Source organism: Diospyros lotus, chromosome 2 (assembly GCF_014633365.1).
Source record: "Diospyros lotus cultivar Yz01 chromosome 2, ASM1463336v1, whole genome shotgun sequence".
Lineage (NCBI taxonomy): Eukaryota > Viridiplantae > Streptophyta > Magnoliopsida > Ericales > Ebenaceae > Diospyros > Diospyros lotus.
This window is the reverse complement of record NC_068339.1, coordinates 19443745-19469198: the sequence shown is the minus strand read 5'-3', so window position 1 is coordinate 19469198 and position 25454 is coordinate 19443745. Positions and strand designations below refer to the sequence as shown.

The 25454-nt window shown below is 35.2% G+C and overlaps 1 protein-coding gene across 3 annotated transcripts in view; it reads left to right on the top strand.

Moving 5' to 3' along the window:
* The first annotated feature begins 17526 nt into the window (after window positions 1–17526).
* The window catches only part of LOC127794864 (uncharacterized), a 36983-nt gene continuing 29055 nt past the window's right edge, over window positions 17527–25454 (top strand). The window contains exons 1-5 of one of the 3 annotated variants that reach the window (XM_052326128.1): window positions 17527–18005; window positions 19432–19635; window positions 19779–20270; window positions 22193–22303; window positions 23011–23199. In XM_052326128.1, the coding sequence (XP_052182088.1) occupies window positions 17592–18005; window positions 19432–19635; window positions 19779–20270; window positions 22193–22303; window positions 23011–23199 (1410 nt within the window). In that variant the 5' untranslated portion in view covers window positions 17527–17591. Of the gene's footprint in view, window positions 18006–19431; window positions 19636–19775; window positions 20271–22192; window positions 22304–23010; window positions 23200–25454 lie in introns of all 3 variants that reach the window. The other 2 variants (XM_052326127.1, XM_052326129.1) reach the window with 2 other exon arrangements.

The window sequence follows — 25454 nt, the reverse complement described above, 5'->3', positions numbered from 1 at the left end:
GTTTATCGGGCTATCTCGAAATTCGTGCCTTGCCTCGATTTGCTTGCTAACCTCAAAATTCGCACCAGACACCTCAACTTTGACCTCAAAGCATCCTAATCACCATAAGTATTGAATAAATATTAAATCCTATTTTTCCATAATTTCTGGTATTTTCTTTAATTTTCTCTCTATTTCTTCATATTTTTCCTCAATAATTCCAAATTAAATATTTCTAAGAATATTTTCTCAAATATTTCACTACGACAATTCATAAAATAATATTTTAAAATTTCTAAAATTTTCTAAAGAATTTTACTCACCTTGACTTAGCATCTCCGATTTTCTCGATTTGCGTGCAATATTCGAAAAGCGTGCCCGAGCCGTTTTTTCTCACCAAAATCTCCGATATATCACCGAAACATAATTTCCTATTTTTCAGGATTTTTCTAGAATTTTCCCATCATTTTTTCTATTTTCTTTTCTTTTCTTTTCTTTTCTTTTTCTTTTTCTTTTCTTCTTTCTCCCTCTCTTCTTCTTCCTCTTCCTTTGTTTCTTCCTCCCGCGCCCGCCTACAACCTGCAACTCTCTCTTTCCTCTTTTCTTTCTTCTTTCCTTTTCTTTCTTCCTCTTCTTCTTTTTCCTTCTCCTTTCTTCTTCTTCTTCTTCTTCTTTCTTCCGCCATGGACGCGCACAGACAGCTCTGCCGTCCCTCCTTCCCGCGACCGTCGACCACCTTGATCGCCATTGACGGCCTCTCAGGCTCGCCATCACCGCATTAGGGAAATTGTCATGAATTAGTTCATCAAATTGTGTGAGATCTTGACTTGGAATCCTTGACAAATGGTCAGCCACCACATTTTCTACTCCATTCTTGTCTCTGATTTCAATGTTGAACTCTTGCAGGAGTAAGATCCATCGGAGCAGACGGGGTTTTGCATCTTGCTTTGTGAACAAATACTTCAGAGCAGCGTGATCAGTAAAAATGATCACTAGTGACCCTACGAGGTAAGATCGAAACTTGTTCAGGGCAAAGACAACTGCTAGTAACTCTTTCTCTGTAGTGGTGTAATTCTTTTGTGCCTCATTAAGAGTTTTGCTAGCATAGTATATCACATGAGGTTTCTTATCCTTTCTCTGCCCTAACACAGCTCCTACCGCGTAATCACTAGCATCGCACATAAGTTCAAACGGGAGGGACCAATCAGGGGACTGGATGATAGGTGCTGAAATGAGTGCATCTTTCAATTTATCAAAAGCATTTTGACAGGCAGGACTACATTCAAACGGAACATCTTGGGATAACAAATGGCACAAGGGTCTTGTTATGGTGCTAAAGGAAGCAATGAATCTTCTATAAAACCCTGCATGTCCTAAAAAACTTCTGATGTCTTTCACATTCCTAGGGGTGGGGAGTTTTTGAATTGTTTCAATTTTTGACCTGTCTACCTCCATCCCCCTAGATGAAACAATGTGCCCCAAGACTATGCCCTGTTTCACCATGAAGTGACATTTTTCTCAATTGAGTATCAAATTTGTTTCCTCACATCTTGCTAAAACCTTTTTCAGATTCTCCAAACAGGCCTTAAAGTTACTTCCATAAACAGAAAAGTCATCCATAAACACTTCAACAATTTGCTCAACCATTTCACTGAAAATGCTCATCATACACCTTTGAAAGGTGGCTGGAGCATTGCATAACCCAAATGGCATGCGCCTATATGCAAATGTCCCAAATGGACATGTGAAAGTTGTCTTCTCTTAATCTTCTAGTGCAATTTCTATCTGATTGTACCCTGAGTACCCATCTAAGAAACAATAGTAGGCTTGGCCTGCTATTCTCTCCAGAACTTGATCCAAGAAAGGCAAAGGAAAATGATCTTTCCTTGTCACAGAATTGAGCTTTCTATAATCAATGCACATATGTCATCCTGTCTGGATGCGCGTGAGAATCAGTTTATTGTTCTCATTTTTTACAACAGTGACTCCATACTTTTTGGGTACTACCTGTGTTGGACTTACCCACTTAGAATCAGAGATTGGGTAAATTATTCCAGCATCCAATAGTTTAAGCACTTCTTTTCTGACAACTTCTTTCATGTTGGGATTTAATCTCCTTTGCATTTGCCTAACTGGTTTTGCTCCTTCTTCCAAGAATATCTTATGAGTACAGATCAAAGGGCTAATACCTTGCAAATCTGAAATGGTCCATCCTAATGACTTTCTGTGTGCTTTTAGAACTTCTATCAATTGTTGCTCTTACTGAGGTGTCAAACTTGAAGAGATCACCACTGGGAATGCTTCTCCTTCTCCTAGAAAAACATACTTCAAATCATTGGGCAATGACTTTCTCTCAGGCGTGGACTAATCGCTATCAGGAGCCATGAGCTTACTGTCCAAGTTCCTTAACGGCTCTAGACCAGGCATCCATGTAGGCTTCTCACTTTCTTTGCTTATGACTTCCATTTCTTTTATTTCTTCAAGATCTTGATTTCCTTCTTTGGGTCTTCTCATGAACTCTTCAAAATAGTCATTGGTCAGTGTTTGGATCAAGTCTACTTCCTCCACTTCACTCTCAGTGTCCTGATGTTTGGCTACCCTGAAAATATTCATTTCTACAGTCATGTTCCCAAAAGATAGCTTTAACACACCATTCCTACAGTTGATGATGGCATTTGATGTGGCAAGGAATGGTCGACCTAAGATAACTGGCACAGGAGGTTGAGGCCCCTGATGTGGCTGGGTGTCTAAAACGATGAAGTCCACTGGAAAGTAGAACTTATCGATTTGTACCAAAACATCCTCTACAATTCCTTGTGGAACTTTGACTGATCGATCAGCCAGCTGAAGGGTCACTCTAGTGGGTTTAAGCTCACCTAATCCCAACTGTTGATACACACTGTATGGCAACAAATTGACACTAGCTCCTAAATTCAAGAGTATCCGATCAACCTTTTGACTTCTTATGATGCATGTAATGGTTGGACAGCCTGGGTCTTTGTATTTGGGAGGAGTTTTCAATTGGAGAATGGCGCTGACTTGTTCAGTCAAGAATGCCTTTTCATGCACATTTGTTTTTCTTTTGACAGTGCACAGATCTTTCAAAAATTTTGCATATGAAGGTGTTTGTTTGATTGCATCCAACAGCGGGATGTTGATTCTCACTTGCTTAAACACTTCATATATATCTGCATTTTGTTGCTCTTTTTTCAAATGATTCAACCTTTGTGAAAAATGTGGTTTGGGCTTGTATTGAATTTCTATCTCATCTTCTTTTTGTTTTTCATTTTTTTCATTTTTCTCCACGGTGGATTCATGATCTTTTGGTTCTTTTTCTTCATCAACATGTTGGTTTATCCTAGGATCAGTTGGTTTCTCAATTATTCTTCCACTTCTTAGGACAGTCACTGCTTGTACTTGTTCATGAGTGTTGGTTTCACTATTTGAAGCTTCTACCTAGTTGGTTTGCTTAATTGGGTTAGGATTAGTTTGGGATGGAAACCTTCCGGGTTCTCTCACACTCAATGTTTGTGTTATCTTGGTCAACTGGCTCCTAATGTCTTCTATGGCTCTGTTTGTTTGGTCTTGATTTTTGACAAGCTGAGCAACCTGATTGTTGATACCTATTTGACTTTGGATGAACTGGTACAAGGTATCTTCCAAAGATCTCCTATGAGGAGGTTGGTAAGTATTGGATGAAGAACCTTGATTTTGTTGGAAGGTGTGTTGTTGTGTAGGGAAGGGAGGTTGAAAATGATTTCCAGAATCATTTCTCCAAGAAAAATTGGGGTGATTTCTATTATTGGGATGGTATGAATTGTAATTCTGATTATTCCCATAATAGGCTCCACTCTGATTTTCATTTTGTCTCCCGTCAAAGTTGTGTGAATGATTGTTATTAGTCTGCCCATACAATACCTCCTTGAAAGCAGGTAGGGTAGGACATTCTTCAGTTGAATGATCTGTTGCATCACACACAACACACTTTACTTCCACTTGATTAACAGATTGCACCTTTTTGGGTTGCATGTTTTCAACTTTCTTTGTTAAAGCAGTTAGTCTTGCATTTAAATCGCCACTCTCACTCAGTTGGTATCTCTCTCTAGGTTGTGGATTTTCTCTTGAATCAAGAGCAGATGTTGGACCAACTTCCCAGTTCCTTGTATTCTCAGTCAATGTGTCAAAGAAGTGGAAAGTTTCTTCTGGAGTCTTCTCATAGAATTCTCCATTGCACATTGTAGAAACTAGCATTTTCAATTGGGGAGTGAGTGAATCATGAAAGAAACTGACCACTCTCCATTGCTCAAAGGCATGGTGCGGACATGTGTGAAGAATGTCTTTAAACCTTTCCCACGCTTGAGCAAAATTCTCATTTGGTTTACAAGCAAAGTTCATGATTTGTCTTTGAAGAGTAGCAGTTCTGTTGGCAGGGAAGTATTTTTTTAAGAAAGTTGTTTGCATTTCTCTCCAAGTTCCTATAAATCTAGGTGGGAGAGTGCTTAACCATATTTTTGCCTTATCTTTCAGTGAGAATGGAAAGAGTTTTAATCTTATGACATCCTCATTTGCTGTATGGTCCATGCAAGTGCTACATACTTCCTCAAATTCTTTCATATAAGTATATGGATTTTCAGAATCCATGCCATGAAAAGTTGGCAACAATTGGATTGTGCCAGGTTTGAAGTTAAACCTATGATGGTTAATGGGAAGAATAATGCATGAGGGGGTTGTCTGCTTGGGAGGATGAAGATACTCTCTAAGGGGTCTGATCATCTCCTGATCAATGGGATCAGGGTCACCGTGGCCACTACCACGGGCAGACATGTTCTGTGGAAGTGGCATGTTCTCATTGTGTTGAGACATGAGTGACTGATTTTCTACAGTTTTACCTGACCTAAGTATCATACACTATGCACAAATAAAAATAAAGTAAAAAGAAACAGAGTTACCGAATTTATCAGGAGATGCTTCTTTCTTTTTTTTTTTTGCCTCAATCTCCCCGGCAACGGCGCCAAAATTTGACTGCACTCTCACCCTGCAATTAAAACACAAAACAAAACACAATAAAAATTTTATATTTTTTTTATTTATTTAGGCGAGAGGTTTATACTCGTCAGTGTACGAGTGCAGTTGTAGTTCAAATTTAAATTTATACTTTCTGGATAAGTCCAGGTCGTCCACTGAGAGATTTATTTATGGCAAAAGAAAAAAAAGAATGTCACACACACGCACACGCATTTAGATGGATTGATAACATGATTTTTTATGATTTTTTTAGATAACAAATACTAGAAAATAAAGCAAGACAGAAGTTGAAATAAATACTGAACGTGAGAATATGAAATTGGAAAGTACTTGAGTTAAGACAATTTCAGTGCCAACCCGTTGATCCCCAAATATTAGTATAAAAGATTAGCAACATTAATTTAATTTCAGATATGAGGATTTGTTATTAAATGCAATTAAAGATAATGATAGCTCTAGTTTAAGCAATCCCCATACATGATATGTGGGATTCTAATTTAAGAAACTACCATAAATTCAATTACAATTAATACACAAAACAACTAAATTAATCATCCGGATTTGGGTATGATAGCATTTCCAGTTCTAGTAACTCTCATGCGTGACATGAAAGCTCTAAGTTAGGCTTACGCTCCAATCCAAACCTAGTGATTTTTCAATAATCAAAACACATTCATATTGAAGTTTAAACCAATGTTACTCATTTAAAGCGTAGCTTTATTTGGGAATCATTGGCGTTGGACACTGTCCTTGCCTTAACCCAAGATTAGATTTAGCTACTCATCTCCATTAAATTAATTGACAGGAATTTAAATGACATAATGTAAATAACAGAATTTAAATGACAGGAATTAAAATAGAAGAAACTAATCGGCCATTTAGGCGGTAGATAATTAAAATACAAGAATTAAAATTGCAAGAATTTAAAGGCCTAAACTAACCGTCCATTTAGGCGGTGAACAATTAAATGACAAGAATGAAAATTACAGAAATTTAAAGGCAAAAACTAACCGTCCATTTAAGCAATGAATAATAAAGTAATAATAAATTACATAAGAATTTAAAAGAAGAAATGAATGAAGTAAGATCACAAGAGAAAATACTAAAGAATATGAGAGAGAACAAAAGCAATTCTCAAAGAGATAATTCTAAAGAAATAACTAAACTTTGATTCAAGAATAATAATCACACTTACAAATGCAATCAAGTGAGCTATTTATAGGCCACAAGATGCAATACAAACCACACAATTTCAATTATTCAATTAGACATAATTATATCTAATGGGCACTCACACACTTAAAGTTAAATGGATTTTAGCTATAATACACACCTAATATTAAATGGATTTTAGCTAAAATACATACCTAATAAAGCACTCATAAAGTTAAATGGATTTTAGCTATAATATCCACCTAATAGTTAAATGGATTTTAGCTAAAAAACACACCTAATAAAGCTCTCACATAAAAAATAAAAATAGATTTCTATAAATTGGTTTTTAATCTTCATTAGGATTAAAAATAATCCTTGGGCCTTCTCCAAATAATATCTTTCATGGGTTGCTCAAATTGGGCCTTAATTCTTCATGAGCTTGAATTCTTCATGGGCTTTAATTTTTCATGGGCTTGAATTTTTCATGGGTTTGATTTCTTTATGGACTTGAATTCTTCATGGGTTTGATTTCTTCATGGACTTGAATTCTTCATGGATTTGATTTCTTCATGGCTAAAAATAAAAAAAATAATTTAATATTATTAATAAATTATAGATTATATATATGTATTACACATAGCACACATATATATTAGATTATATTATATATATATAGTACATGCATGCATATAATGATGTATATGTATTATATATAATTTTATATATTATTATTATTTACTTTAGAACTTCATTTCATTCATCTTTCAATTTAAACTTGCATATAACCATAAAATATATATTAATATCTAATTTAAACCATATTTAAGATCGAAAGAAAGGTATAATTATAACAATTTTTTTACAAAATTAACCACTAATCAACGACCACCGCGCCACCATCAGCGAGCTGCATCTCGCCTCGAACCACCGCCATGCTTGCTGGTCGTCGGCCATGGCTGCCGAACAGCAGCTTCGCTGCTGCTGCCATGGCCGACTTTGGCCATTCTGAGCGGCCCCCTCGGCTCCAGCGCTCTCCCTCATGAGCTCTCTTCCAATCTCTCCCCCTCTCTCTCTCGATCTCTCATTTGCTTGCCTCTCAATCGACCGATTCTCTTGCCTATTTATAGGCAGCCATGGCTTGCTATCCAAGGTACATATATATATATAAATATATATAGTACATTACATTAATAACAAAATCTCTCACATTCGGCTACTATATCCCTTAATCCCGCTGCCATTTTGCACAAATCTCGCTTAGCCATGAAAATCTTGCAGAGGGTCCATCACTTCATCATTTGAATAATTCAAGTTGCAGCAAAATGAACTTCATAGAAGCTCTCTTTCACTTGCACACGCGCACGGATATGTATATATATTTATATATTTTGCTTAATACATTTAACCAAATCATCCTGTCCTACCTATACCATGTCTCTTGGAGATATTTTTTCCTCAATTTATGCTCCCAATATCTCTCCCATTGCAGCAAATCTCGGTCATTCAAAGCTTCTCAGAAGCTGGCCACGCGCACGAGCATATGTACATATAGGTATATATAACTATTTATTACACTTTAAATTAAGAGAAATTATTTATTAAACCCAAATTTTATTATAATATTACTTGGGTAATTTTCTTATTACAACCCTGCCCTCAAACACCGATTAAATTTCATTAGAATACTGAAAATCCAAATTTAATAATTCAAAACTTAGTTAAAAAGGACAATTCGCCCCAGTGTCTTCACCGAACTGTCGTTTAATCCCGAAACCACCGAAGGGTTGTTCATTAAGCAAAATCGGAGCCCCCCTAGGGTTCCGTTGATTTTTTTGGGAGTTTCCTATGACGATTCGGTCTTGCAGCCTAAATAATAGCTATATTTTAGCTGTACCGAAAACCGTTCCTAATCCGATTTCTTTGGCCACCATAAATCTTAACTTGGAATGCTCGTCGAGACCATGTAATTTTCTTTAGACAATTTCACTCCGAGGCATTTCCTGTAGTTGATTCGGTACCTGAAATTGCTATAAAATCCATTTTTCGGTATTCTAAACTTATTAAAATTACATGGCAGCCTTATCTATACATGGGGTATTACAATTTTGGACAAAATATGAAACTTCAAATTATTCACCTTGCGTCATTCCAACACATCAAATACATTACCATCTTCTTTACAAATATAAATGTCTTCCTCCAAATAAATATCTAACTATGACTTTGTCAATTCAAAAGTGTCAACATTTCTTATAAAATTATCAAATCTTACTTTTCCACTCACCTTTCTTTTACTACCCAAATTAATGGTTTAAGCAATTGTTTGACTTTCAACATGTTTTTCATTATTGTTGTGTGTCCAACAAAATAGCTAAGAGCATGGTGAATTGTGTTTTTCGAATATTTATAATTTTAACTTTTTTTGAAAACTCTTAATTTTTGTAATATTAATAAAATGTGATTGAACAAGTATATAAAAATTTAAATCAATCAACCACAAGGAATAGGAGAATTTTTATAAAGGTTCAGATTTAAAGAGGTTAGTCCTCTACTTCAAGACTGAGCTTGAGGTTCTATTAGAAATAAATAACACTAACTTTTAATTAGAACTAGAACAAACATACAATCCATTGCCCAATCAAGAACCATTAGTACAATTGCTAGCAAATACAATCATCTCACACGACAAGTGAATAAAATAACAAATTTACAACCGAATATACTTTCAAACAAGTCATCAATGGTTGAGAATTCCACCAACCAGTACACTTTCAGCACTTTGATCTTTCTCACTCTTATTTGAATGCTTTTTCAATAATTTGTTCTTTGTCCTTTTAGCCTTTATACTCATCTTCTATTTATACACAACTCCAGAGAATTAACTGTTACAAATAGAGGATAGAAGCAATTTTGAAATTCAAAATTCTTCAATTTTTCCAACTTTAATAGCCTTCAGCCAGCATTTGTTGGTATCATAAACAACTAACACAACATAAATATTTTGCATAGAAAAGACAATAGAGAAAGTTGAGGGGATAACCTAAAATCAAGATTAACCATAAACTTTTTGAGACTAAAAGCTCATGAGAGTAAGAGACAAGAATCAAAATATGCAAAAATGAGAAGTCAAAAACCTTTTCTAAAATGAGATTTTACTTTTTATATGAGGAAATCAAACTATGATTTTGAGGTACAAGGTAAAAACATATTTGAAAAATACACCTTTTGGCGTGCAACAAAAAGAGATGTAGAAAACAAGTACAATAAAAAACAATCGTTGAACTTCAGTTAACCTAAGGCACAACTTCGGTCGATCGAAATTGTCTAGCAACCAATAACATAACTTCGATTGAAGGATATGTAAACCTAAGAAATGAGGGCAAACATTATAGCCAATTTCGATCAACCGAATAATAATTTTAGTCAACCTAAATGGCATACGACGAGAATAAACCATTCTACCTTACTTTAGTTAACTTAGGCTAAAGCATCAATCGACTTAAGATACATAGACACAAAAAAACATATATTTTACATCACAAGAGGCTAATAAAATACATTTGCATCATAAAAATATTTTTATTATCATCAAAATCTTATTTACTTACCATTGACCTTAATAATTGCTTAATCTATGACTCTTAATACACTCATCGTATAACTTATATAAAGTGTTTCGAACTTCTTTCAAGTGAATAGCAACAACATCATTGGAGTAAATACGAGGAAAACACCATTCTATCAACTTTATCTTATTTATCGGATCTATAATAGGTACAATTGATATAAGAAAATTTTATTCACCCCAATACTATTTTTTTTTTTTTCCATTTTTATAGTTTTGGCATTCTAGAAATCATCATCATCATAATTTCTTTCATCAAATGTTGTTTTTATAAGCCACAACTCAAGAAGAAACAAATTTGAAGTTGTGTATTCACTTATAGAAATTATTTTAGCGATCTCATTTAATACCTCAAGTAATGAACAAACAAATTTTACCTTTCTCCAATCTTCCTCACAAAGCAAATAAGTATAATTTGGATTTCTTTGTTATCTCGAGCACACATCTTTAAACTCCAAAGTAGTTACTAACATAGCATATGTTGAATTCCATCTTGTGTTGCAATCAAGAACAGGTTTTTTTTAAGCAAATGAGGTTGAATGAATGTAGGGCTGGTTTGCCACCATCGTGCAGCCTCTTCCTCTAGCATAAATGTAGCACAATTAACTTTATCTTCATCACTGCATTGCAAATGTTGGAACGGATTCTCAGTTTGCTCCATCCAAAACTCGACCATGCAGGGGTCATCTTCTACTTTTCCCCTAAACACCAGGAGGTCTTTGTCGGTGATATTGATCCAACACATGAGTAGAATGTCTCGGCAGCTCGTTCCTCGTTACATGTGTCAGCATGCCTTTTAATATTCTTTCCATTCAGTCAAGTTTATTCTCACTAGGACTTGATCGCTCCTCTTGTCGTCCATTGCTCGCAACATGATTCGCAGAGCGGCTGCAATGACTGCTACTACTGTCACTCTTGCCTTGGTCGCTTAGATCCGTGACTCTCCGAGTTTTCACCATCTAAAACAGGAAAAACACTTTCTTAATCAGTGCAAATCTCACTTAAAGATAATCTCAATCTTGCTAACAGTTCTTTCGGGTCCCACAACCATTAAATGTACCCTGTCCAAATTCCAAATCAAGAATAGTCAAAATTCCTAACCTCCAATAACCATTACGAGACTTAATACCATATCTCGGTCGTTTCCCTCTCTAAGTCAACATTGGAACTAACACACTTAACTCGTTCCCACAAATCATTTCCATGAGGTAACCTTACCTCGATCCTCACAACATCCATTTCGAGATCCCTATTCCCAAAATCGATCCTCAAAATCCTTAGACTATATTCTCAACAATACTTATCGAATCATTCTAAGTTCAATATCCCTAGGATCCTCAAATCAAATCAAATTATTTCTAACTCGATCACTCCCGATAACTACATGTTATCCCTTTACTCCACGTAAAGATTTCAACTATTGACCTCAAATCGATAGTTTCTAAATTTTCAACGAAATCTATAATCCTCAAATAACATTTGCTCTAATCAGAGTCCCTTAAATTTCAAACCTATCTCTGATACCAATTGTAACACCTCGCATTCCCGGGGTGATACGTAACGTAAGATTTTGGGGATATAAATTTGTTTTCCAATCAACGGAAACTCAACACAAAAATCGTTCCCCGAGATCCTGTTACACCTTCTCAGTATATCAATTATGAACAATTAATAAATTAAGACATGTACAACATCTCAAATGCGGAAGTTAGATCGAAACCTTAACAGGTTATAACCAAAAACACTTTATTCATAATATAAAGTCAAACCAACGTTTACATGACGTCATCAAAATTAACAACATAATTGGAAATGACATAAAGTAAATTATCATCTAATTGCTGTCACTCCTCGGCGATCCATTTTCCTTTCGCACCGTTGCCTTCATCTGGAACATTTGAATATTTCAGGGACAAAATCCATATTAGATGATGAATCATTTAAGTGAGAGTTCAAAATACATTCTTCATGAATGAATGCAAAACATGAAATAAACAAATACACCCGGTAAGTCCTAGTCCAAGAGAATCCCAAGTGCTTAAGAGGGTAAGTACTAGCCCACGGGAAAAGAGCAATCTCTCTAAAAGCTATGCTACCATACCGACACGACGACATGACACAATTCTAGCTTAAGAGGGCAAGCCAACGCATCTCTCCAAATTATGTTCCCACTCTAAGCATTCGGGAACCACCATACAATCCCAACTCCAAATTTTCACATGGACCACCTAGTCATCCTAGTGCAACTTACTTGACCAAACGGCCTGGTACGGAAACCAATGCGACTATCCCGACATACTCACCAGCACAAGATACCCTTATTATTCTGTCACGCCCTTGGAGAATTACGGCTACACTATCCAGACAACATCCTAGTCTTACATCCCGCATGAACAACACAATATGGACCACATAGTCATCATAGTAGAACTTTCCTGACCAAATGGTCTGGCACGGAAACCAAGATAGCTATCTTGGCATGCACATCAGCACAAGATACCCCTATTATTCCGTCATGCCTTTGGAGAATTATGGCTACACTATTCAGACAACATCTTAGACTGACATTCCATACGAACACACAAAACGCAAGACAATGCCACATTTCACAATTCAAAGCATCATATAAATAATAGTTTTATAAAATGCAATGCACAAGTTCGAAACATTTAGTGACGAACCTCCCTCATAAAACCAACCATTACCGGTTACCGTTCGCATGCAACAAAATCATTTTGTATGAAATCACAACACTTTTAGATAGAACAAACACCAAGTTTTTAGGGTAAAACACCCACAATAAATCAAGTTTTGAAAAAGAACCACTCACAACTTAAAACCAAGTTTCTAGGTAGAACACTCATAATAAGTCAAGTTTTGGGACGAAAACTCACCTCGACATATTCAGATCGCTTCGATCCTCATGCATGACCTCGATTTGCGTGCCAAATCACAAATACTTGAACTTACACTCAATCTCGAGCTACAATATTCCCTAAACACCATATTTAATTAAGGAAGCATTAAAATCCATTTTCCTCATTTTTTTCATAATTTTCTCTATTTTTCTCCCATTTTTCACCTCGATAATTCCAAAATAATTATCTCCTCAAATATTTTCCTAAATATTTCAACATGATAAATACTAAAATAAATAAATACAAATTCTGAAATCAAAATTACCAAGATACCCTTATCCACGCGTCTTGCGCGTGGCTGTGCGTGAAAGCTAGCGCGTGCAGCCACGCGCTACCGTCTTCTTTGATTTTTCAGCCACCGACGGATGCGCCGATGGCCACGAAAATGGGACCCTCTTGAAGCCCTTGAAGAGTCGATCCTAATGGCACCGGTTGCAGGCCGAAACACCACCAGAAAGGCCATCGGAATGGCAGTTGCAGGTCGCGATAGGCGGACCGTCTTGCTTTTTACGGTGAAGCTCGAGCAGCATCTAAATGCAATGAAAAACATCTCAAAAACTCCAAAATTGATCATTGATGCCTCAAGATCAAAAGCCCCTTAATCACTCAATCAAAAACATCCAAAAACGCGGCCAATTTGAAGCCCAAAACTCGAAACCCTCGGCCTCTATTTATACTAAAAAATCGGCCAACTCTCGACCAATCAACGGCCAAACCTTGGTCTTTAAGCATTCTCACGCTGTATACAGCCTCCCCCGAACCTCCATCTTCCTTCCCATCATCGGATTCGACCTCCATTTGCAGTGGATTTACGGCGACCGTTTTTGGCTATTGCGTTCACACTGCCAGCTTTTCATAAATTGCACTTCAACCCTCTAGTATCTTCAAATGCCATTTCTGCCATCTTCACAACACCCATGATAAATTCAACTATACCACTAAAGACCTCAAGCTTTGTACTATTCATTTCATCCTTGAGATTTCTGAAAAATTACCGTTTTGACCTCATTCGGGCAAAATTGAAAAAACTGCACTTTGGCCCGATTGCTTGTTTTGACCTTAAATTCATTCGTTTCAACCCTAAATCGCTCAAGGGTTGTTCTACATGTAGAATATAGGTCCCCAACACCCTCTGTTGACTTTCCAGACGTCTCATACATCGATTCGATTTTCTCAGCCCGATCGACAGTTGTACCGAAAACTATTCCCGATCCCATTTCTTTTGATTCCTAAAATCATAACTTGTATTACTCGTCCTTACTATACCATTTTCCTTAATCAACTAGGGTTTGGGGTACTCCCTCCAGCTGATTCAGTCTCTTAAAACTGTGATAGTGTACCCTAAAGCCTTATTTTTCTAAAAATTCCATTTATGCCCTTCATTAAATATTGTTTAAAGGCTCAAATCATTCCCGGGTATTACAAGGTTGTTGTATCTTGCGGGATAACCACGTTTACCATTTGCATCATTTATTGGGGGGGGGGGGTGAAACTTATCCTTAAAACCAATGATGTTTATTGTTATACCTCAAACTTCATAAATTTACGATCTGCCCTTGCCATATTCTTCCAACATATTTATTATCATCTTATTTTTCCCAAACTTTTGTTCTGCATACAAACAATCTAATAATTTTTCCAATTGACAACTAATGCCATAAATAAAATCAATCAAGAATCAAAGAAAAGCAAAACATTCAGTTGATAAAAACCTAAATTAAATACCAATTCTTTGAATCAAATACAAATCACTACCACAACGGAGGGCCATTTGTAATCAAGAAATATGAAATACAAGATTCTCAAAATTAATATCAAGAGACATGCAACAATAAAGCTTGGTGTGTTATAAACAAAAATCTACTAAAAAGACAAAAAAAGCTCGAAAGTTTGAATTATCATTTTTAGCTGAAAATGATATCTAAAAGACTAAACATCTCCTAGATATGTGAAATGTCTCCCACATAGTCTCTTGGAGATCAGAAGAAACCAAAAGACAATTATAATCTCTCATAGACTAGTCATGGAAGACTATTACAATTTCTCAAAGACTGTAATCAAGCTCCGAGAGACTATGTTATCTTAGGGCTTGTCTCGTAAATTTTTCTTTTTTTGGGGGAGAGATCTTGAATAAAGTGGAAACAACATAACTTTGACACTCGAAAATCCCTAAGAGAGTTTCATAAAGGATATACATTATTCATAAGAATTCTAATTATAATGGGTATCAGAATACTTGGTAAATTGATCACAAATTTCCATACTCCTCTATAAATAAATGAGCCCTTATTTTGAAAAAAATGTATATCTCTTATACTGATTTCAATATTGTATGCAAGTTTTCAGTGAAGTTGAGTGTCTAAAATAAGTATCAGAGTGTTTTTGCAAGTCTGCTATGCCCTTTAATCTTTCTATTTCTTGCAAAATCTAAATAGGTTGACAACAACATTCTTAATAAATAAATTTATTGTCGTCTTCGAGCCATAATAAACCTAAAAAAATGTCATTTTATCATTTTTGGCTGCAACTTGACAAGATGTTACCTGTAAAGTCAGTCGTGTCGAACGATAATGAGGCCTTGATTCTCCTTGAAGTTTGCACTCTACGACTTTGTCGACAGATCTAGGTCGTCTTCTCCAACCATCTTTCCTATATCCTTCTTTGCTTGGATCTCTCCCCAATAGCGACTTTCAAAGTGACAAATAGACTATTTGGCTTACTTTTTTTAAAGAATTTATAAGTTTTGCTATTTATAAGTTATGTAAAGCTTAAAAATTGGCTAGTGTTTAAGTTAATAATGTGTTTGGATAAATGTGTTTTAACATTTCATTTATATAATTATGTGTTTGGTTTGAAAAATCTGACAAATTATCAGAACTTAACAAAAAGATTAAAATGAATATGTTGCTGAATAATATAAATAAAATTAATAAAAATATTAATTTTTAATAAAAATAAATTATAAATTAATGTCCAATTGATAAAATTTTTACAATTAGATGTTGATAAATTATATATAATTATTAAAAAAATATATTAATATAATATTTTATATTAAATTTAGGTTTAATTCATAAAAATATTAAGTATATATATTGAGACATTAATATATATATATATCTTGAGAAATATATCATCCTAGTGCAGAGTTATGAGTTATCAAAAAAATATATCATATTGAGACAAGTTACCAAAGGAAGCAGTTTCAACGTCCATCACAAGTTCATAGCTGTAAAATATTATCTTAGTACAAACATATTTTCAGAAATCTATCATATCATATCCTAGTGCAAGTAGCAAATCAGATCAACAATTCAAGAAGAAAAAACACACTATTGCTTAAGAACCCAAAAACAAAAAAGAAAAGAAAACATAAATATACATTTCCAAACCTACAAATTCGAACACAAAAATGGTTTAACGATTGCCGAGGTCAATTTTTTTTGTAACTAATTCAAAACCAAAGAAATAAGACCTTGGAGGAGTGATTGATGGAAGGGGACGACGTGGAAGATTCATATGTGAAGTTGGGTGAATTGTCGAACATATCGATTTGGTGAAAGTGGGCTTGTCATGGAGGCAATGACAACGACGATGATAAAAGCGAGGAATGGAGGAGACGATCAAAGAAGGAGATGGAAGATGATAGAGAGCTGTAAATTTTGTAATTGTTTGTGAGTAAATTTGTAAATGAATTGGTAAACAAAATAAGTTATCGACAATTTATTTAAAAATATTTGAGAGTGGGTAGTTTATTTAAAAAGCTGTTAAAATAGATAAACTTAGTAGCGTTAAACTCTTTGTTTTTTATTAAACACATAACAAAATAAGTTATATAGGATTTAAACTCCCGTTAAAGTTTATAAATGATAAAAACGGATTGCCAAACACTATCAAAGTCGTCTTTCTTATTTGAGAATGTTTGAATATATGATTGTGTAGTACAATCATAAATATCAAGAGAGAAGATGGGTAGAAATACTCTGAACAACGTTCCTTATTACTGTACTGTTAAATTGTTATACATGGAAATTGATAGGGTTGTTCTTTTTATTTACAAAATTTTAGTTTAGTATTATGATATGATGTAATGTAATATAATTAAAAATATGAGAAAATGTAAAATTTTTTTTGATATTAAATAAGTTGTATTTTAAATAATAGAATTCATTTATAAATTCTACCAAAGTTAATAGAATTTACTTTGGTTTAAATCGATTGATTTTAAATACAAAAATTTAAAAGTAAAAATAAATTTTATAAAATTCATTTATTTCAAACGAGGTGTAAGCATTGGGACCCATAAGTCAGGCTAAGTCGAGTGCGATTTGTTCACCCCTTTTAACAGGGGTGAACGTAACCCCTGTCACTGGCGGGTTAAAAAAATAATCATATTTAAAAAAATATTTTTAATTATTTTTTTTGATAAAAATTATTTTCAGTCACTCAAATAAATTAATTACTGAAAATAATTACTTTTTAATTTTGACTCAGTTTTAATCTTGTCAATTATTTTTGTAAATTTGTTATTTTTTTATAAATTTTAATTTATTTAGTTTTGATTCTGTCACATTTTTAATTAAGTTCTAAAAAAAATTATATATTTTTTAAAATAGTGTTATTTTTTTTGTTAAGGGATTATTTTCTTAACCCAGTGACGGGGGTTATCTTCAGCCCCGTCAGGGCGGTGAACAAAATCGCACTCGGCTGTGTCGGCTGACTTCTGGAGCCGCATATCATTATCCATTTTTAGTTATTTTAAAAATAAAAACAAATTCATGCGACAAATTCAAAAGGCTAATTCCCAAAAACCCAATACGAGAAACCTGATGTCATAATGACAGATGTAAAACCCTAACTTCATTTCAGAGATCGGAGAGCCTCCGTCAATGGCTTTCGTTCAACCTTGCTCCCTCTCCGCTCGTCTCTTTCTTTCTCACCGCTCCTATATCTCGTCCAGAAATCATGCGGTATTCCCCCGAACGCCCCTCAAAATGGTTTGGAACTCCCTTCCTAACCTTGCCTGTTCGGCACCAGAGTCCATTCCGGTGACCGAGCAGGACGTACTAGAAGCAGTCGCGGAGTCCGACGGCAAGTCGCTTCCCGGGGTAAGGTCCTACGAGAACGATTTGGCTCGGCTTACGTTGGTTGGAGCCGTCGATTTCCAGCAGGCGCTAACGGCAGCTGCCGCTGACGGCGGTGAGGCCGCCGCGGAGCATATTGCTTCTGGCGTGCCCGCCATGGTCGTGGAGACCGTGTTTCCTGGCCCTCCCGACGAGCACAGCACCGTCTCAACCCGACTGGTTAGTTCATTACGCACACTCACACGCATGCAAACGTATAGGAGTGTCGTATGTAGGTATATACATACATATGCAATTTGTGATGCTATTAGGATAGTGATTACGATGGCAGAAACTATTTTGAAATTGAAGATAAAATTTGAAACAGTAATGAACTAATTTGTATCTTATTCCGTGGGCTGGGTCTGTGCCATAGGGCTTGGTGTAGTGGCCGTCCTTGGTCAATATATACTGTAAATTTTCTTTACATTATTGGCCAATATTAGTTACACGCTCTTAAATTGTTTAAAAGAGTGGGGTTTGCATAGTAACTGCTCAGTATGGACAAAATACAAGAAATGAAATATTAACCGTCTCGTATGGTGAAAATGGGTTCTTCATAAGCTAAATGCATGACGACCAAAACCATATCATTTCACTGACTGTTTAACCTGTAGAGATAGCGTGTATTCTTTCGGTAAATAGTTCCATGCTCGTGTGCGTTGCACTCATGCATGTATTTTTAGGGATTGTTGTTGACATGCCTTCCTCTCCTATAACGAGCTGGTATTTGCTAAATTATTGTGTCATGACCCTAGGATTTAGCTAGGGTCTTAGAAGGAATTGGAAGGAATTTGGGGAAGAACAGAGAAGAAATGAAGGGGGAGATTGAACAGAATTAGGGAGAAAGTAAAGAGAAATGAGAGGGAGGATGGAGAGAAATTTAGAGAGAAATCAGAATATTCATTTATCATTCCAAACATAATCATCTCCTTTTACAATGGGCCTTTTTATAGGCTAGGTAGCTCCTTAACTAATTTCTAACAGCACCCATGTGCTCCTAACAAACAACCAAATATCTCCTAACAAACTAATATAAGTCTATTATAATATTACCCCTTTATTATATCCCTATCACAATATTACCCTTCTAATCCTCCTAGGGACATGACATATTGCTTGAGGTCTGACAGGATAAAACTGTCTTAATGGAGAAGAGTATTATCTCTAGACTGCTTTTGGATTCTGTGAAACAGAAATTAAGGGCCAGTTCAATTGTAGATTTTTTTTGTTTTGTTTTTTTACTCCAATTTTCTGTTGAATAATTGAATCTCCCATTAGAAAATAGAAAAGTCAGTTTTCTAATTTTTTCAACTTTATACTATGAATTAGAAACCATTCCTTTTGATGTTTTCTAAATTTTTTGAAAATGAATGCTATGACTTTTTGAAACACAAAATGTTGGGACATCTTTAGTTATTAAATTGGAGTTGAAAACTAGAAAATGTTTTCTGAAGCTGAATGGGGCCTAAGTTTTCTTGTGTTAGAATGACACATACCTGAAATAACTAAGTTTGTTCATATTATCTACCTGTAAATTATATGAAACATATCTATCAAGAAGCATGTCTCTTGCAACTATTTTCTGATGCTCTTGTTTGTACAGTTCTTGCCCGCTAGAAAAGTTAAAGAGAAAGCCAAAAGGCTAAAAAATTCTCTCACAGAGGACATTCTTTCCAGCACTTCATCAAGAAATATACTTGCTATGACATTTAGACAAGTGGTCCTAGAACGGCTTTGGAATTTTGAACTGGTATTATTTAGGCCTGGAACACAAAGAGATACGGAGGAGCTTCAAAATCCAAGAGAGGTTAGATAAACTTTAGTTTCTTAAGTGCAATTATTTTAGGCGTGCCCTTTCTGATGTTATAATATCATGTTCAATATGTCTCTCATGCAGGTTGCTGTGTGATACTGATAGGTTCAGTTCTCTTATTCCTTTCATATCAGCAGGTCACTGCATCATTTGCCCTCAGCTCACCAGATGAACGGGTTATTTCTCTGCTTGGAGAAGTTGTTTGCCTTATTGCTCTTGAAAGCACTGAAAGAAATTTTCTTCATAACTCACTGGGAAAAACAACCAATAATTTTCTGCATTGGTTTCACAAGCACAAAAGGATTGCCTCAGCAGATTCTTCAGTTACTATATATAAGCTATTTGAAGATGAAATAATTGCAAGTGCCAAAAGCTTGCTTGAAACTTTTCACACAAAAAGGGCCACTTATAAGCCTTTGAAAACAAACAGGAGGTACTCTTGGTGGACGATATCAACATCCTCTAAATTGGAAAAGATTGGTGGTCCTGATTTTAGTGCATGGATAAGTGAGCATGCACCTGCATATCGGCTTGTAATTGATGCTGATAAACTTCAGAATGTAAAGTTTGAAGGATGGATAAAATCTGCCAATAATAGGTGGGAAGTCCTTCTGACCCACTCCCAAATGGTACTTAATTCTTTCCTTGAATCTTTAGACCTCATCATGTAGTTTTCTGAGGGGAACACCTTATATTTCTGCAATGTGCTTTAGAATGTGCAAGGGAGGCTTCTTATTCTCTATGGTGTTATGGGTTGAATGTGCTGTTAATTAGTAGTAGCTCCACATCATTAATGATTGTGCCACTCTTTCTTATGTGTTCTAATTTTTGTTCATTCAATTTTTGGCATGAGCAAGTGTACGTTTCTAATTCTATTTGAATTTGCATAAGGTTGCGTTACTTGCTTATGTAATGAAGCATGTCTACATATACATATTACTATCATAATTGACAACTTCATTTTTCTGGCTCTTTAATGCTTGGCCATGAAGGTAATTCCAGAGTTCAGCTGACTTATTAGAGTGTTAAAGAGGGGATAGCATGTGCTCAAGTTTGACACAATTACAATTTAAAAGGATTACTCTCTTGAAAAAAAAAAAAAAAGACTGTCTATGTAAAGAATGCGAATAAGACTTGGTATGTTGTTGTTGCTGTTGTTACGGAGCACAAATGATTACTGTTATGCTTTTCCTTGTCTTATACTTTTCTCATAGCTTTGTTTTCTATCAATCTCAATAATTGATATTTAAGGGTCCGTTTAACGGAGCTTTCAATATTTTGTTTTCATTTTCAATTTTTTGTGTTATGTTTTATTTCACTTTTAAAAAATGAAAACTTAACATGGTATTTGGCAACAATTTTGTACTTCATTTTTTATTTTCTTTTCTACCCTTAATGTTGCCGACGACCAGTGGAGATGCTGGAGGTCGCTGGCAAATCCTTCAATGATCTGATATGGGAGTTGGGACTTCCAGATCAGATCTTGTAGTTGCCAACTCCATGGAAGTCAGTGATCTGGGAGTCTTACCAGCTTCCATGGAGTTGGTGAGACTTCAAGGCTGTTAGCTGAGATTTGGGAATCTTGCAACTCCCAGATCTTTGAATCCTCTCTCACTGGCATCCCCTCACTCCCTGTGACTTTGCCAACAAGTGAGGAGAGATGAAATGAGTGAGTGGTGGTCAGAGTGTGGCCAGCTACTCCCATGGCAGACAATGAAGGAGATGAAGAAGGAGAGGTAGATGCACTGAAATTGAAAACTGAAAGTGAACACATTTTGGGTGTGTTCAGAATTTTGAAAAATTTACTGAACTTTTGGAAATTTGTTGAAACAAACACTGGTAATCAAACAATGTTTTCTGTTTTTGTTTTCAAAATTTTGAAAACAACAACAAAAAACTGAAAGCTGAAGTGCAACCAAATGGGTGCTAAATGTGGTGTCATGATTCATCAGATTAGCTTTAAAATTTTTATTTTTTATGTTTTGGTGCTTTTTTGATTAAGATATGATTTATCATTAACCTAAGCTAAAAAAATTACAACGTAAGTGAATATAGGAATAAAGGTCCTTATAGATGGGAACCATATTTGTTGTCTGCTATTGAAAATCTTCAAATCATAACTGATCAAGTGCCAAACTTCAAATCTTTGGATCTCTTAAAACTGTGATATCTTTGTTGCTTCCAAGTATGTTACTTCACTCATCGTATTTTTACTACATCGTGAGTGGTCATTCTTAACATGATAAAAAAGTTAGTATGCATCTTCTCTGACATGCAGATTAAGAAAAGGTATAATTCAACTAGACATTGATTGTTTTGTTGATCTTAAAGCAAAATGCTGAATGCAGGATGAGGATGCCTGTACTTGTGTATTTCTACATTCATATGTGGGGGATGATTTTTTCTCTGGGGATACATGTTTTGTTTGTTGATACCTCATTGGTAAACATTTTTGCATTTGTTATATATAGACAATTATATGGTCAATAGCATGCCATATTTTGATTGATGTTCTTATTGTGGTCACGTATGTTGTGCAAGATAAGTGCAGGTTGGATTGGCTAACATTCTTGATATGTATTATGAGGATGTGTACACACTTCCCAGTAAACAACTATCAGTTATTGATATTGAAAAGTCCACCAGCTTGTCCAATAGTAAGGTATGAAAATGTATAGTTTACCTGATTTGTAGTGTTTGTTTGATTTCCTTTAACATTGAATGTGGATGTTCCAGCCCATCAGAAACTTAAATAGGTTTTAACAAATTTGCAAATGTCAAGTTTATGGAAGATCAGAAATTGCTAAACTGAAATATCATGATATGTATCTATATTGTTGGAAATACTTTTGAGAAGCTTATAAATAGATCTGATGGAAGAAAGCTTACATTGATTCCCCTTCCTGGTGATTGTGGGGGCCCCTGGGAATTTCTTAATTTGTTTGTTAATCTGTATTCATTTAGCAATTCTGCTGTGATACATGAATTCTGAAAGAATTGTGCGTGTTTTGATCATGCAATTTAATGCATCCCTTTAAACTTGAAGCATGCATATGTAGATAGTGCAGAAATTGTGTATAATTTTACGTTATGGAGAATCTTGTTGAGTATGTGAACTGTAATCATCGTGTGCATAATGCTTTGTAATTCCATTTCTAAATTATGAAACTTGCTTATTTGAATGTGTTCATTGTTGTCTTATTTCTGTTTTTATTTTCCATTTTTCTTACTTCTTCTCTATTGGGGGTAGGGGTTGGGAGTTAGTTTGCAAGGGCTTTTGTATGTAGAAAGAGAAAATATGATTTACTTGAAAGTTAAATTGGATTGAATGGGAAGAAGCTTTTGTTGAATTGATTCCAATTGTTACAGAGAATCTTTTCACTGCTGAAATTTCTCTCCATCACACTTGCAAGTGGGTTTTTTCTCATAACCATCAGCATATTTCGTCAAATTTGTCTGCCTTATTTGCATGGTGGAAGGAATTATCCTGAAAAAAATCAGTCACTTCAATCATCTGTGGTTAACCATTTGGAGCATCAGGCCATGGAGTCCTCGAAGGTATACATCATTGGCTGTAATTCTTGCCATCTATTATATGTTCTTGTATGCATGTTTGTCACACACTGCCCGTGTGGGTTGCAGAATTAGTATAAAGCTCTTGGAAGTTTGCTTAGGTGCAGTTTTAATGCAATATATGTGTTATCTCTGTTCATACATAACCTGTTGATTTCCCATAAGGAAAAAGAACAACTCTATGTTGTAACAATTTCCCAGTGCTGATTCCGTATAGACAAACAAATACTTAAAAAGTTGCTCACACACTGATTGTTGACTCAATTTTTTGCATCATAAATCCTCTTCATTAATTCCTTCCAAGTATGATGCCACCGGTCTCTTGTCCATACTCAACACCATAATTGTTGCTTTTAAAGGAATTTTCAATTTGTAGAAACTGTTTTACAATGAAGTATAGATTCCTTGTCAATCCTAAACCTAACTTCAGTTTGTAGGCTTTTTTGCACCTAAAGAAAGCCCACTAACTGCTCAGTGAAAGATCCTATTAGAGACAAGGTTGTCTGGTTGCCATACTAAAGAATAATTTTCTGCTGCTTGTCTGCTCCCCTGAAAGGCTTAGATTGTCCATTTTGTTATGAATGAAGAACATGCCTAGAAAGAGGTATGACTTATTGTCATGACCCCAAGGATCCCTAAGGATAGATTAGTAAATATAATAGTAGGACTTTACGTGCATTATACAATAATTGTAAAATCCTTTTCCTTTTTTCTGTTATAGGGCTTTGTCCTTAGCTATAGGCAGTTAGGCTATTTGTTGTATTGCACATGGGTGCATGTGGGAGGCTGACAGGCTATATATAAGCCACAGCTGAGGATGGGAAGAATTATGTTTGAATTGATATTGAATTCTCTCAATTCCTTCTCACGAATTCTCTCTCAATCTCCCTCTGATCTCTCTCTCTCTCCCAATTCTCTCATTTTCCCTCTCCTTGCTGTTCTCTGTAATCCTCCCCATTTCTTGCTGCACTTTCCTTCCTCTCCGTCTGATTTCCCCCTCTGATTTTTCTCAATTCCTTATCACAACCCTAGGTACACGACACTTATCTAGAAAAAAGGAAAAGAAATATGTATAGGATGAAGCATCAAGGTTAAGGGGAATATTAGCCCAACCTTCTGATAAACCCACTGATTTTTCTTAGAGTTGGTAAATAATCTAATATGGCTGGATTTGGGTAAAGGTTTAGGTGACATTAATAAATGAGATTTCAACTTCAATCTTAAACTAAAAATTATCAAAACCACTAAAATCATTAAATATTGCAAAACATGTTTTTTTAAAAAAATTTGAGTTGTATGGGTGGCCTTGGAATGTGTCACAACCCTAGGGCTAGTTAGGGTTGTGATAGGAATTGGGGAAAGAAATCAGAATTGAAGGAAGGGGGAAATCAGTAGAAAGAGGGAGAGATATTGAGAGAAAGGGTGAGAAACAAGAGGAACGTGGGGGAGATTGGAGAGAGAGTTAGAGAGAAATGAGAATTAAGGATTCATTCAGATCAAGTATATCTATCTCCTCTTACAATGGGCATTTTTATAGGCATAGGTAGCTCCTTAACTAATTTCTAACAGCACCCATGTGCTCCTAACAAACAACCAAATATCTCCTAACAAACTAATATAAGCCTATTACAATATTACCCCTTTATTATATCCCTATCACAATATTACCCTTCTAATCCTCCTAGGGACACGACAGAATGTTTCTTTCTTTGAGAATACTTGGAAAATTAAACTTATGCACAATCTTGATGCAGATAGAATTTTTGAGCTGACATGTCAATTGTAACATTTTAGTCTAGGCATGGAATAAACCCAAGTGTGGTTGTCCAATGGCGAGGCCTTGGTACCACCGTTGCTGGTAGTGGATATTGAGGTGGTCAGGTTAAGTCATATTATATGATATGGTGAAGTATGCTTGCTCAAGCCTTGCTTTACCATGAACTGGGCCTAAGTTTTAATTTCTCAAGCTCATCCAGTATAAAGTTAAAAAATCTCAATCCTCCCATAAAAATTCAGAAATTATTTAGTAAAAATATATTAATATTTTAATACTTTAGTAATGCTACTATTTTTCCATTCATTTACATTGTGGTACAAATCTCATATAATTGTTTTACTAAAAAATTGGTACTTAATGAATTTATACTACTATATAATGTTAGTAACATCAAACATGAAACATAATTAAAACTAGATAATGTTAAGTGACATTAAACATAATTAAAACTAGATAATGTTAA